General features: G+C 34.7%; 1 protein-coding gene across 1 annotated transcript; it reads left to right on the plus strand.

Moving 5' to 3' along the window:
• The first annotated feature begins 14,493 nt into the window (after positions 1–14,493).
• On the plus strand, positions 14,494–15,078 carry LOC113315894 (cullin-1-like). Its single transcript, XM_026564138.1, has one exon. It carries the CDS (start codon positions 14,494–14,496, stop codon positions 15,076–15,078), a length of 585 nt encoding a protein of 194 aa, XP_026419923.1.
• Positions 15,079–15,982: the final 904 nt, after the last annotated feature.

Here is a 15,982-nt window from a genome sequence, read left to right on the forward strand (position 1 = left end):
TCATGATGAGGATATGCCTCAGTGCTTTAAGTGTAAAGTATTTGGTCATTTTGCAAACGAGTGCCCAAATCGTAGAAAATACACTGGGAACAAAGGTCTTGCTGCAACTCTTGATGAAATGTCTGACAATTATGATTCTAATGAAGATGAGAAATCAAGTGTTGCACTTCTTGGTGAAAATAGTGATTTTGATAACTGTAGAAATACATGCATCAATCTCGATATTCTTTCAGAAGAAACCCCAACTAATCTGGAAGGAAAAATTGACCCATTTCTTGGAAACTATGTTTGTAATGTTTCAGGTTCCACCATGTGTCTAGCTGCATGCACATCTCAGAAGCCTGATTTTTATCCCAGTTTGACGTGCTCGTATTGTTCTCTAAAGGGTCATGAAATTTCAAAGTGTTACAAGTACAAACACCAATTGAGGCACGTCAACAAACTTCAACGAAGAACAAATCAATTAGCAAATAAGCTTAAACTTGCTCAGAAGACCGCTGAGGTATGTAGGATTTTATCTTCGTCTAAGAAGTTAGTTTCCAAGGATAAACCAAGACCATTAGAGAAGAAAGTATGGTCGGGTCGTTTTGATAGACAGAGGTCTGTGGATTCCTCTCAAGAGGAAAATGGTGGACAAATTGTTGTTCACCACAATGCAACTTGATTGTGTTGTTTTGGAAATCTTGTCTCATGTGCCTGACCAAAAAAGGCAATTATTTTGTACCTCTCAGGCTTTAGGAAAAGTTTTTTTTTTCTTTTCTTTTCTTAGTTTTGTTCTTCCATGTCTATCAACAAAGGAGGGTTATTATCGACAATTCTACTCTTTATAGGGTTGTGAGTTGGACGTGTACGAACCTGTTTAAAGGTTTCGTAACCCTACATTCCTTTTTCCTTCCTCAAAACCTCTTTTTATCTCAAGACTACTTATTGAGTTCAATTTGTTATTTCCTCTCACAAACCCATACGTATGGCTACTCCAAGCGTGATGTCTTCTGATGGAAAAGATGTTAATATGATTGTTAAGCCATCAATCATGAAGGAAAAAGAGAAATCTCCGCTATCTCCTACCTTGAAAAGAAAGAGAAGGAATGTGAGGAAGCCAAGAGTCGTTTCCTTCAAACACTCAGAAGTTTTCTGATGTTCTTGAAGAGTTGAAGGGGATGTCAAAGGAGATTCAACAAATAAAGGCTTTTGTGTATAAGACTCATGGGATTCAGAAGGCCCTGGTTCGACATCATCAGTCAAGAAGGTTTATTGATATAAACTCCTACCCTTTAATGATCCTAATGTCCCAATGGTTGTTGACGATAAGGAGTTCGGGGACGATAAAGAATTCTTCAAAGGTCTTATTGCCTAGTAAATATTCTATTTTCTTGTTTTTGTTAGAAGAATAACTAGAGTTTGGAATAGCCATTATTGTGATTACACATAGCTATGTCCAACGTTTTCATCTTCATGTTTTTAGATTTATTGGTTTAAATTCTAAATTTGTTTGGAAGATGATTTTTGCAGTATTAATCTTTATGGTTTTATACATTGCAATATTATTATGGGATATGCGTGTTTGCGTCCGTGAACTATGATTGTCCCATACCTTGTCAAAAGTAAAGTCTTCCGTATGTCGATATGCATGTATTGATAAAAGAATGAATAGACTTTTGACAAATACAAAAGTTAAGCCTATTATGTCAATTATTGATGGAAGATAGGTTAAAATCTTTTGTTTTCAAGGATTATGTCTATTGAATGTCGTTATGCGAATAGTGATGGAAAATAGAATGAATCCTTGTGTGTTCCGCAGTATTGATCTTCCCTGATCCATAATTTATGTATTACTGTGAGGCTCCGTAAAGTGTCTTATGTTGAGCACTAAACGACCAAGTTGATTATTTTTATGATTAGCTTAGTTGTTGTTCCGCGAGATAATTTATGTCGAGCATATTCAACTAAATTAATCATCTTGTTTGGTTATTTAGTTGTTGCTCTGTAAGTTTTCTTATGATGAGCATGACCAATTAAATTGATTACTTTTGTGATTAGTTTAGTTGTGTATTTCGATTAGATTAGTTATGGGTTCTCTTGTGATTAATCTAATTGTATATTTTTTGAGTCTCCATAAGTTCACTTATGTTGAGCATTTTCAATTGAATTAATCATGATTCTCTTGTGGTTAATTTATTTGAGTATTTTGGATTCAAATTCATACTTGTATGTGATTTGTTATGTCCAAAGAAATCCTTCTTTTCTTTCGAAATTAAGGTCGCTCTTGTTCCTTTGGGAATGACATTTTATGGGGGAGAGTTCTTAATTGAACTTGTGCTTAATTGCCAAATCTTTGTGGGGAGTGCGGCTGTGGAATATTATAGGGGTTATCTTGTATCTTTATAAACTCCTTGATGAATGCATTTAGCCTCGGCTATATAATTGCATCTAAATAAGATGATATGTGTTTCTTTCTTTTGGTCATGAAATGAAATGTCTCTTTCGGAAATTTCATTATGATCCCGTTCTTGTACCTTTGCAAATTTTATTGACAAAAAGGGGGAGAATTAATATGTAGTTCACACTACAAATATATATGGTTTTCGGATCATTATGTAAGGGGGAGTGGTTTCCATGTGATATGGAGTATTTACTAAGGGGGAGTGATACATATCACCATAGTATTATTGTTGAAGTTGTGATACAATTGAACTTTGACGTTGTGTAATGATACTATGACATTGTATAACAATGATTGAGGACTCTTGTTTTCTCGTTGTTATAGCTCCGGATTTTCAACAACGATGATGATGAACTTACAACCTTTCGGAGCATTGGAGTACTTGGAAGTGACGAAGATTTCGAGTAATGTTGAAGATTAGACAAAAGTTAATTTATTTATTTTTTGTATTCCATATGTATTGATAGTTTTGTCACTAAAATTGACAAATGGGGAGATTGTTAGAGCATTGCTCGGTCGAACTCGCATGAGTTGCTATCTCAAGCATGTTTGTCAATGTTAGTGATCAAAACTATAAGTCTTGATTTCAAGTCTACTATAGCTAAGGTCTCGGACTAGGATAGAAAGTGTAGTTGAGCTTAAGAACTCCATGGAAATCATCATACAAGACGAAGGACTACTCAAGGAACCGGTGGATCTTCATCGCCTATCTTGAGACAAAAGTCGTTTTTCTATATAGACTTATATTACACATTTGCTATTTCAAGCCGAGTTTATCTCGCCTATCTATTTCTCGAAATATGTGTTGGTAAGCTTTCGCTTTAGCCAAGTTCATCTTTACCTAGTGACGAAAGTCATGTTCAATCACTTTGAAAATTGCTTACTTTGACGAAAAATAGTTTGTGAATAACAACTATAGAATATCAACGTCCTCTAAGAATGTTTCAAATGATTGAAATGAGAGTTTAGATTATATAAACATTAGAGGATATAAGCATTGTTGTGGAAACACATATATGTATAAGTCCTTATTCCTTGAACCGAAGTTTGCGAACTTTGTTGATCAAGAGAACCGGCATGGTGGCGTGATCCAAGTCCGCAAACTCAGTCCGCAAACTGGCGGAAGTTCTCGTCCTAAGAAATTCTGCTGGAGTATGTGAACCCCGTCCGCGAACCCAGTCCGCGAACTTGAGTATGTTATATCTAAAAACGATGTTTGTGAACTTATTCTTATATAAACTAAGGAATGCAAATTGCAAACCGTGGCTATATAGTTTGAGTCACTTGTGGCTTGTGTAGTTACATAAGATTTCCTTGCAATTGAACAACTCTCTAACTAGTTCATTTGAGTCACTTGAACTAGTTATGGTGAAGAAGAATATGGTTGATATGAAAGTAATCATATGGCTAACCATTTGGTTGACTATTGTTGAACCAACAAATGTACAAGTTTGGGTACGGTTACACAAGCCTAGAAACGTGCATTTTCATTTGTGTGTAAAAAGCTAGTTTTTGATCTAACGGTTGAAAGATATTAGCTTGAATCTAATCAGGTTTTCATCTAACGGTGAATATTGAATGCTTTGTTACCAAGCTAAGATTGATTGCAAACCATGATTTGAAAGACTATATAAGGGAGAACTCTAGCAACTGGGAAACCTAATCCCCAAACCTTCTGTGTGATACTAGTTGTGCTAAGCTAGAGTCGATTCTCCTTTAACCTTTGGTTTATTCTTCTAAACCAGGTTAACGACTTAAAGACTTCATTGGAATTGTGAAGCCAGGCTGATACTACTTTCTTGTAGTTATGTTGTTTCTATCGTACGAGTACAATTGTAATAATTGGCTTGAGATTGATATCTCTGATAGGCAAGATATAAAAGAAATCACAAACACTTCGTCTCATCGTTTGTGATTCCGCAATATCTTTTTTCGCTGCGTCGATTAAGATTATTATGAGGTGATTGATAATACTAGGTTGTTCTTCGGGAATATAAGTCTGGTTTATCAATTGGTTCTTGTTCACCTTGATTTATCAAAAGACGGAACAAAACTCATAGGTATATTCGTGGGAGACGGATTTATCTATTACCATAGACTTTTTTGTGTGATACAGATTTGTTTATTAAAGTATTCGACTTTGGGTCGTAGCAACTCTTAGTTGTGGGTGAGATCATCTAAGGGAATCAAGTACGTAGCATCCTGCTGGGATCAGAAACGTAGGAGCATAACTGTGCCTTGGATCAGTGTGAGAATGATTGGGGTCCAACTACAGTCCAGACCGAAGTTAATTTAGAGTAGGCTAGTGTCTGTAGCGGCTTAATACAATGTGTGTTCAATCTGGACTAGGTCCCGGGGGTTTTCTGCATTTGCGGTTTCCTCGTTAACAAAATTCTGGTGTCTGTGTTATTTCTTTTCCACATTATATTTTGTTATATAATTGAAATATCACAGGTTGTGCATTGTTCAATCAATTAAAATATCCGACCTTTTGGTTGTTGATTTAAATTGATTGACACTTGGATCTTGGTCTTTGGTACCATCCAAGTTATCTCTCTAGTATTTGATAAAGACTCGCAGATTTCTATTTGCTTGAGTATATATCAAATCGAGAGATTGAGATATAAACTCTTTGATATACCTTTTATCTAGATTGAGTCTGACTGTCTAGTTGATTCTCTAGAAAGTATATTGGAGTTTGTCCATACAGATTGCTAAGAGAAATGTTGGGTGTGGTTGTTGTACCCCCACTTTTTCAATTTAGATTACACATGTATTCAAATCTCAGCATGTACATCGCTGGACCAAAGTCAGTAATTATGATTATACCAGTTGATCTCCATGCTTTTGTTAATAGATTGTGAAGAATTGTTAAACCATGTGTTCTTTCATTCACCAACTTCAGTACAAGGAAAAACTTGTTTTCATTTCCATCCTCTGCAAATTCTTTCAGAATCTCACTTTGTAGAGGTTCTTCTTGCAAGAGAGAAGACATTCTCCCTACAATCTCTTCGTAATCGTTTTCATTTCTGATTGACGATGAAGAAGCCATAAAGAGGAGACTGAAAAGAAACATATGCAAATGGATTGAGACTAACCTACTAGCGACAGATTGAAAAAGGAGAATACAAAGGAACGATTAAGGATAAGAAAATAGAATACTGACTGACAGAAAGAGGAGACAGTGAATCATCCTTAAGACGAGAAATAATCATCCTAAGGATGAGAAAATAATGGTCTTGGAAGAAAACAGAACTTGTCTTGGACGAAAATAGAACTTTTCCGATCCACCTTAATTCTTATCCCAATTATCCTAAGTACAATTTATAGGAATTTCGATATATCCTAAATACTATCTTTGACTTTTTATTTCCACCCAATAATATATCACCCTATTAGTAAACAAAAAAAAAAAGAAAACCCAGATAACAACAAATTACGTCCCCATCATCTCCATCTCCACCACCGGCCATTACCTCTACTACTCCATCTCCATAATTTATCACCATAATTTAAAATAGAAAAAATTACTGATTGAAATATGCATCACTGTGTGATAACATTATTTCCTTTATCAAAGCAAGTCAAGTGGATAGACCACCAGTTCTTCCCTTTGAACGTATTTTTTGTGGATTCTAAAACTGCAAACTATGAATACTATATATAGTACAGAGAGTACTTTAGTTTTAGACGACCAGAATATGCATAATAATATGGTTGTCCTTCGTTTATAATTAGAACAGTAGGGTGGTGGGATAGTTTGAAAATCGGTGATTAATTATGTTAATTAATAACCTGTAAATCTTGTTCAGTAAATGGGTTTTCAGTAAAATTAACATAATCTTATTAGATATTCGATTTTACTAGGGTTGAGATATTTTACCCAAAATTATCAATAATGGAATCTTCCATGATATTGCACCGATTAATCGTCGATTAATTCATATTGGTAAATTATATATAATAATAATTATGAATCTAACCTAGGGTTTATTAATAGTTTTTGGGTTATTTTTCATGACAAAGAAAGAAAGAAAAGACAAATAAAAGTGATAATACTCATGGTCAGTGTCAATTTGACTTTTACAGATGGCAAATAGGAAAAACTAGAATTAAAAAGTAAATTTATTTTAGAAATTGTGAAAGAGATAGGAAATAGGAAAAGTGGGGGTAGAAAATAGGAAAAACTTAAAAAAAAAAAAAAAGGTTGGAATACAGTGACCTTTTTTATTAATGGGAAGTCAAAAGAGAAGAACAAAAATGATATACGATTCACTATCTTGGGGTCTGGCTTAGTGTTACAATTTGACTCTTCTTTTTCTCCATATACAAACAACTACATTGAGTCGTAATTTTCTCATTCAATTTGTTTTTTTTCTTTTGCCTTGTTTACTTTTGCAGAGTAATATGGTTTGGATTTTTTGGAGTAGAGATAGTAAGGGCCGGTACAATGAGAATGAGTAGTTGTGTTGAGTTGGAGAGACTTTGGTCTCTCCTAAAGTTGGTATAGGAAAAGAAAGAGTGATGACATGGCACAATTTTTAGGTGATTTAGATCCTAAAATTTTCTTTGCAATTTGGTCATGGAGAATAATTCTTCTCCATCTTTTTAGCCTCCTTTATGCTCTTCTACTAAGTCTTTGTTGTAAATACATTTGTGTCTTTATTTTCTCTGAAGAACAATGAAGCTTTTCCACCTCCCCCGTTTCTTCGGAACTAGATTTGAGATTTTGAAACCAAGTGTTGAGATTCAAGCCAACAGGGATGGTAGTTCATCTGAGATTTCCGAAATAATCAAAGGGTAAGAGAACTCCAATACATCATCTCCTTCGATTAGCGGAATTAAGCCCTGAGCATCAAACTCTAACCCTAATTCTGCTTAATTATAAGCTTAAATCTAGATTACTTAGTACCAAAAAAGGTCTCAGAGAATGGAACATAACCTCTTTTGATATTATTCAAACCAATGAATTTGCTGCTAGAGATGATATGTCTGATATTCAGTCTACTCACCCAATAAATTCTCCCCTACTACTGGACTTGGAGAAACATTAGGTTCTCTATATTTACTAGAGGAATTGTACAAGAAAGACAAATCCAAGAAAGTTTGGCTCTTGGAAGGGGATAGAAATACACCTTACTTCTATATGATCCCTCTTTTTAAAAGTAAGATAAATGTAATTATTTGCATCGAGGATGATACTGGTGTTACTTTAACTGATAGAGAAAACATAGAATCTTATTTTGTAGATTAAGTTAGAGCACTTCTCGGTCGTCGGAAGTTTTGATATCTCAAGATCATTGTCAATGGTAGATGAACAAAACTATATATTGATTTCTAGTCTAGTCAAGTCAAGTCTCGGACTAGGATTAGAGTATAGTAGTTGAGTAACAGAAATCACTAAATAATCCTCGAAAATTGAAGACTGGAGAACAAACGAAGCCAATATTTGCGAGAACTTCATCAACAAAGAGGTATGTGAACACTCAACCATCCTATTTACTCACGACATTTATCATTCTATCTTAAGAGACTATGTCGTATGATTTTAGTAGATTTAATATTGTAATGAAGAAAATTTGAATCAAGCTTGTCTTGATAAATCTCTCGAAATATGAGTCAATCAATGGATGTTCTTAGATCCTTAATAATCTTGGTTAAGAATAATTTATTATTCATGAACTATTTTTGTTTTGATTTACCCAAGCAATGATATTTATTATCTATGGTTATTGAGAATGTTTTAAATCGTTTTAAGAGATTTTTCAAAATATCTGAATTCTGCCAACAAGGAAAGTACACAGACTTGGTACGCGTACCCTATTGATCTGAGTTCGCGAATAGAGTGAGGCACGCATATCCAGTACGGGTACCTATGGAACCTGAGTTTGCGAACTGGCCAAGGTACGCGTACCCTTGGAGCCTGAGTTTGTCAATTGTCCATATGTATGCATACTCGGTACACATAACTACTTAGTTCTGATTTAAGCAGAAGCTCGCGCACTATTTTAAAAAAAATTCTTAGCTTTGTTACAACTCTCGTGGACACTTCTAAGACACCCTTTTTAGCAAATCTCTTGAGCTTATGGATCATGGTTTAAGTTTTGAGTGTTATTGAACACCATGTATGCTTGTAAGTTCAATAGGCATAATTGCCAACATGAGTCATCATTGTGTACTATTCCAGAACCTTGGACCATAGTGCATCTTCTTATATGTAAGTTCAAGGCAGACATCTCATGGGTTTACATGGATTCATAATAAGAATTAGCTGGGAAAGTTTTTGCTTGACTTTCATAGAAAGAGACTCAAGCAACATGATTTCTCAATCCTTAATTCTCTTATGTCATAATTGCTTTCTAGACTCGTCCTCTATACCTATGTTCTTCATAGCATTGTACTCTAGGTTAAGACTTAGAATACTTCACTTAGAGATTCATGAAGCCCGGTCAGACTATCTTTTACCTATTAGTTCTTTTATTTGAATCTTGTTCTTATTGATATTTGAGGTTTTAAGTAATCTCAAAATAGGAACGACGTAGATGGAAATCACAAAGTTCTATTCGTCTTAGATTTTCTAATTCCTTAAGATATATAAACTATTCAAGATATATATATAAACTATTCTTTGGTTTATTTGGAAATTTCTTGAGAGATAGTTAGTAATCCAAGATTTTCGGCTAAACTGAGTGTAAGTTTTCTGGGTTCGTAAGGTTTGCTGAACTTTTTCTATTGCAAGCAGATTTCCGAACCTAGATTGAAAAATCAAAAGGGAAATAAAATAGGTTTTTCTGTTAGAGGAAGATTGGTATCGAGAGTGTTCACTAAGGTTAAAACAACTCTTAGGCTATAAAGAACGTCATCTAAGGGAATCAAATGCGTAGAATCTTGCGACGCTCGAGAAACGTAAGGAACATTATTGCAGCTTAATTGCTTGGAGGGATAATTCGTTCAACTCTTTATCATGTCAGGGTGAGAAAGCTTAGATCCTTTTCTTCTTGGAGATATAATAGAAGGGAAACAGTTTTAGAAAGGAAAAGAGTGCACATAGATGCACTCGTGAGTGCATCTATGTGCACAACTACATTCCAGTCTGAAGTCTGATAGTAGTCTAGTGTTTGTAGAGGTTTAATACATAGTGATTTTCAAAGATGGACGAGGTCCCGGGGTTTCTGTACAGATGCAATTTTCCTCGTTAACAAAACTTATTGTTTCTTGTGTTTTTCCTTTTCTGTATTATACTATTTTATCTTTATAATAGGAATAATACAAGTAGTATGTAATCAATCTAAGTAGTTTAAATCCTCATTAAATGAGATCAAAAATAAGAATGATACTTGTTGAATTCGCATCTTGAAAGATAGATTGTAAGTTTCATACTTGTTAGATTTTGTATCCTCTTAATTGGATATGACAAGGTTGATCTTGGATATTGATTTTTGGGATCGTCCAAGAACTCTTCTACATAATCAGGTTCACGAATTTATTGTCTAGATATTGATTGTAGAATAGAAAAAAGAAAAACTTTATATGCAATCTTATTCAAGGGTCTTTATTTAACCTACTTGTGATTGTAATAGGTTTTTTCGTACATGTAGGCAGACGAAAAAGTTGGTCGTGTGTTTGGTACCCTCTCATTTTCAGATTACTTTAGAACTTTATTCTTCCTGGCCCCAGCTCTTCCAGAAATAAATCCTTTCTGATCTTCCAACTAGATTTTTTCCACCTGATGATAATATTCTCAATATCCCTCTTACCGATGGGGAAATTAATAATGCTTCTTTCCACCTGGAGGTGGAGCCCCGAGTGGTTTTACGTGCCTTTTTACTCAAAAATATTGAGACATTATTGGGAATTTTTTCATTGAGCTGGAACAAAATTGTTTCAGAACTGGTCTGGCCAAGATTGTCCACCATACCAATATAACTCTCGTACCGAAAATTCTAGTGGCAGAGTTACTCACCCAATATAGACTCATTGGTGTTTGTAACTTTGTGTATAAGATCTTGTCCAAAACCTTAGATAGTAGACTAAAACCACTAATATATGGTCTTATTTCCCATAACTAGAGTGTTTTTGTATCAAAAAGAAGCAAATCTGACAACATCCCTCTAGCTAATGAGATGGTTTTTACTGTCAAACATTATGAGGGTAAGGAGGGTCTAGACTCTATCATACTTGACATGTCTAAAGCTTAATATGGAGTGAAAAAAATTTAGAAAATGTTTTTAGGCAACTTGTGTTGTGTGAGCATTGGATATGTTTAATTATTCAATGTCTTGCCATGGTGTCCTATTATGTCCTTATTAATGGTGTCCCCACATGTTTGAAAAAACTTGAAATAGGACGGGAGATCCTTTATCTACATCTTGTGCTCTGAAGCTTTGTCTTCTTACATTGATAAGTTGACTAGGTTAGACCTTTTTCAAGGGATCAAGATTTGTAGAAGTTCTCAAGCTATAATTCACCTACTTTTTGTTGATGCTTGTTTGCCCTTTTCTAAGGTAACTACGCACGACTTTTAAAACATTAAGGATGATCTCTATAAATTTGATCAGGAGATTAAATTTGATAAGTCTGGTATTTTTTTTAAGTAAATGCATACCCAATATCTTAACCAGTCAACTTTCCTCCATCCTGAACATCCATCCATATACCTATGTAAAAAATATATCTGGTACACCCATCAATTTTCGAAAATCCAAAATTCAAACTCATATAAGACACTTGAAATCTGTGGATGCTAGAATCTTCTACTAGTATCATAAACGGTCATCCAAAGATGCCCGTACTTCTTATTTAAACATGTTGTCCAGGTTATCCCCAATTATCAAATTACTACTTTTTCAGATCCCCAAAGCCATTTGTAAAAAGACATACTCCCACTTATGTAAGTTCTGACGAGGAGAAACTTTAGATCCTAAAAACAGGAAGTTGCACCTGCTCATCTGGGATGTTCTTTATTCCTCTCGTGGTTTGGGCTTCAGAAAAGCAAAGCAGAATAACCTTGCGTGCGATGCTATTAATGAATGCCTGGAAGCTTGTATTGAGTCATACATTTCTTTTAAGTACTACTACTAAGGTGATATACTTCTTTAACCCTGACTTCTTTAATGATAAGTGTTCTTCTACTTGTTCATGGACCTGGAGATATCTTTATACCGTTAAAGAACTCATCAAACCTTTTATCTCCTAAAATGTGGAAATAGTCAATCTATTGATCCATGGTGTCATGACTGGATCCTAAATTTAGAATTTGTTAAACCTAATCTCTTAGTCCCTCAGAGCCCTAGTCTGATAATCTCTTATTTTACTGATCAGAATACTAGATTCTTGAACTTGTCTTGATTGTATACACATTTTGATAATGCTTATGTCGACAAAATTTCCAATATTCCCTTAAACCAGTTGTGCACTCCTTATAGGAGGACTTGTGAGGTTTAAAAGGATGACATATTTAGTTCTAAATCTTCTTACTTGCATCTCAGAGGTCTTAGACCTTTCCCAAGTACCAATCTTTGGGAGTTCACATGAAAAATCAGAGTCTCACACCGTATTCAACTCTTTCTTTAGAAATAAACTAACAATGTTTTACCTGCTAGGATTGTGCTTCAAATCATAATGCTTATTGATTTGATGATTTGTCCCAGACATATTTCTTTTAATGAATCTGTTATGCATTCTTTGGTTTTGTGTCCTTTTGCATGTGTTGTTGGCATTCATCCCCTCTATGTTTCCTACCAATAGTTTCTCTAGTTCACCCTTTCTTGTTTGGTTGTTTGATTGACTTATTAATTTCATCTCCGTTTATTCTGATAAATCCAAATGTATCTATTATGTGGTCTATTTGGAATAGCATAAACAACCCGATATTTAGTACTGAAAAGAAAAATCCATGAGTTGTCATTATTAAAGCCAGAGCGATGATAGCCTCTTGTAGAGTTCCCAACATTATTCATAGACCCCTTATGAATGTCATTATCTAGTGCTACTAAATGGATGTCGATACCCTTAAATATTAAATGTAACAGTGATGAATCCTTTGATGATGTCTCTTTGGCTAATGGTCCAGGCTATGTGATGAAAGACTCAAAAAAAAAATTTTTTTTTGTGTGCCGCTATTATGTTTAAGTTATTCTCTCTATAAGAAGCAGAAACTAGAATCATTACGATTGTTCTACATAAGGCAGTGGAATTGCATCTCACGCATGTCATTGTGGAAAGTGATGCTAAAGATATGATTGACCAGTTTTCAGTAGGAGTTTACGAAGGCAATTAACAAACAAATGCTCTATTTAAATATATATTTTTCTTTTTAGTTCCAGCCTTATAACTTGTAATTTTTCTTTTCAACCAAGAACTTGTAACGACGTTGCTCATATCCTGGTAAATTGGGCCAACATAAACTATAGTTCTATAGTTTGGTCTATACCCCCTATATGTCTCTTGGAAATTAGACTCTTAGCTTTTCTAAAGGCCTATATGTCTCTTGGAAATTATCTTTTCTAGTTCTCTTGGAAATTAGACTCTTAGCTTGTCTATACCCCCATATGTCTCTTGGAAATCAGACTCTTAGCTTTTCTAAAGGCCTTTGACTATAAAATAAATAAATACATTTATTCTATAAACAACCTTGAAGAGTCCAAATTTGTGCACATGTCTAAACCGGGGTGCACATTCCGGCTCTCCTTATTGGATAATTTTTTTGCAATGAGAAGCGGTTTAGTTTTTACTTTAATAATAACCTCATATTTTTACTCCAAAAAAAAGGGTAAATTTTCTCTTAACACACTCTTTCCATTCTTGTTCTTTGAATGTCTTTAACATCCCAATATTTCATTTATCCTCTTCAGATAATTCTTTTGCGGCATCTTGAATAATTCTTAGCCATATCATCCTCAAAAATGTTGTATCAGATGAAGAGAACAGTGCGATCATGTGTTATTTTTCACGATACTTTTTCTTTATGTTTGATCATTGTTACTGATATGTTTTCATTGATAGAGAAATTTGTCACTGATGTTCTATTTAAACTTGGGTTTACACACGCTTGTTCGCCTGGATTGAAATAAAGTGTTTAATCATCTCTTGATTTTATGTTCATTAAACCAATTTGCAAGCTTAAGCATACTATTACCATAAAGTAATTTTTTGCTCACATGTTAAGGTGATTAATGGTCTCTTAAACATACACACTATAAGTTTGTAAGTCCATCGTATATACTTTGAATGATATTTGGTTAATTAGGAATCTGTAATACCTTTGTCTCTGCTGATAGTGCCATTTATATTGTAGTGCAGAGTGTCATTTTCATGTACTTATGGTTAAGTTAAGGGATCAAAAGTGATTCAGAACAAACAGTATAAGGTGGATGTTGAGGTTGAATTAAACACATAATTTGTAACTGCACTTGCCCTTGAACATCCGGTTCCCAGAAATATCAATGAAGAACAACAACTTTGATCATCATCAATTGTATTATGATTTTGTCTAATAGCATTTCGAATCACATTTTTTATGCTTTACAAGATATGAATCATCTTCATTCTAGATTAAATATATAAAATTGGAGACGACGAATTAAAGGACAACTGAGAGAGAAATAATACACCGTATATTTTATATGGAAACTTGTGTTCTAAATTGAAAATACTTTCGACTTTTTGACTTCTATTTGTAAGTAAAAACCAACACCGGTTTTCATTCCTAGAAAAATTCCAATAAGCAAAGCCAGAATGTGCATCCCGGTTTTAGGAGTGTACAAATTTGTACTCCAACCATGAAATATATTTTTTGGCATAGGAAATAGGTACTCCTACATACAGTGGTGAGGGTATTTTGGGCCGGGCTCAGCGTTATAAATTGACTCCTCCTTGTTTCCCTACAAAAACAAGCTCACTTAGTGGAGTGTGCGTCCTCTCACTCGCTTTCTTTCATTCGTCTGCTTTACTTTGAGAGTTAGGGTTTGGAGAAGAGATAGTTGAGGCACAATGGGAACCAACATTGAATTGGAAGAAGGATGGGCAATCATTCTGAATCAGATTAAAAGATGGTTAATATCATTGAAGGTCTTCCAGAATCGCCAATGGATGGTACGATTCACGCAACAATATACACTATGTGCACTGAGAGAGATCCATTCGACTATTCGAAAGACCTTTACGAGAGATACCAAGGCGTTTATAACGATTACTTGAGTTGTAGAGTTTTACCAGCTATCCAACAGAAGCAGGATGATGTATCTATGTTGCAAGAATTTGCTAAGAGGTGGGCTAATCACAAGGTTATGGTGAGTAAACTCTGTCGATTTTTTGATTATCTCGAACGTTATTACATTCCGAGGAGGCAACTTCCTTCATTGAAAGATATTGGTTTTAGTTGCTTTCGTGAAATTGTGTATGAGAAGATGAAAGTGAGAGTTAGAGATGCTGTTATTGTGATGATTAATCGAGAACGAGAAGGGAATGAAATTGATAGGGCTTTGGTCAAGAGTGTCCTAGAGGTGTTTGTTGAAATTGGGAATGAGAATGGTAAAGATAATTTGGATTATCATGTTAATGATTTCAAAACTGCGTTTTTAAGTGACTCGGCGAGTAGTATGCTTGGGAAGCTTCTAATGGGATTAAGGCTGTAGGATCTTGGATAGAAGATGCCGTGTGATGTACACTTGACGATTACAAATTAACACAGTGATCTCTGGAGGATGTATCGAGCTAACATTCAGAAGATGCAATGGTAAGTAACAATGATATATAGGGAGACATTTTAGACTAAATGGACCATGACTATAAACTACCGCTGTTTATTATCCATATTTAGTTAATGACTTATTGTTTTAACAGGGATCATTAGTTTTTGTGGTTAGAGTTTTATATGAATGTTGTTATGTTTGTTTTGGTTCATTTACTGTTATTAGTCATATGCATTACTTAATGTTGACTTACTTCAGTATTAATCGTGGTGAAAAATTGGAGCATAATGTCTTTGATTAGATGCTATAACCTCTGATATAGGAAACGGGAAACTCCTCCACCTTTCTTCTATGAATTGGGAGAACAATGGAGGCCTCATCACTAAGGGTGTTGTTCCTGAAATGTGCATGCTTTGGGTCGACTTACTTTATTTCTTTGTTTTGGTTGTTACTGCGTCTTGGTTGTTTTTGTGTGATTAGCATGTGTGCCTTACTCTGCAACAGGAAAACTTGATTAGTCATATGCATAACTTAATGTTGACTTACTTCAATGTGGTGGTGAAAAAGTGGAGCATAAGGTCTTTGATTAAATGCCTTATAAGTTATGACCTCTGATATAGGAAATGTGGACACTCCTCCTCCACCATTCCTCTATGAATTGGGAGCACAATTGAGGCTTCGCCACTTAGGTTGTTGTTCCCTGAGCCGGTAGTCTGATGTGCATGCTTTGGGTCAAAGAGTTACTTTATATATTTGTTTTGGTTGTCTGCCTTACTCCCCAACAGGAAATAGTGAATGGTTAGCCACTCAGTCAAATCACTGAGTAAATTGTCGATATAGAGAAATT

Source organism: Papaver somniferum, chromosome 10 (genome assembly GCF_003573695.1).
Source record: "Papaver somniferum cultivar HN1 chromosome 10, ASM357369v1, whole genome shotgun sequence".
Classification (NCBI taxonomy): domain Eukaryota; kingdom Viridiplantae; phylum Streptophyta; class Magnoliopsida; order Ranunculales; family Papaveraceae; genus Papaver; species Papaver somniferum.

What these genes read in the sequence shown, in the direction of transcription:
- LOC113315894 (XM_026564138.1), top strand. Translation starts at nt 14,494, where the DNA reads ATGGTTAATATCATTGAAGGTCTTCCAGAATCGCCAATGGATGGTACG.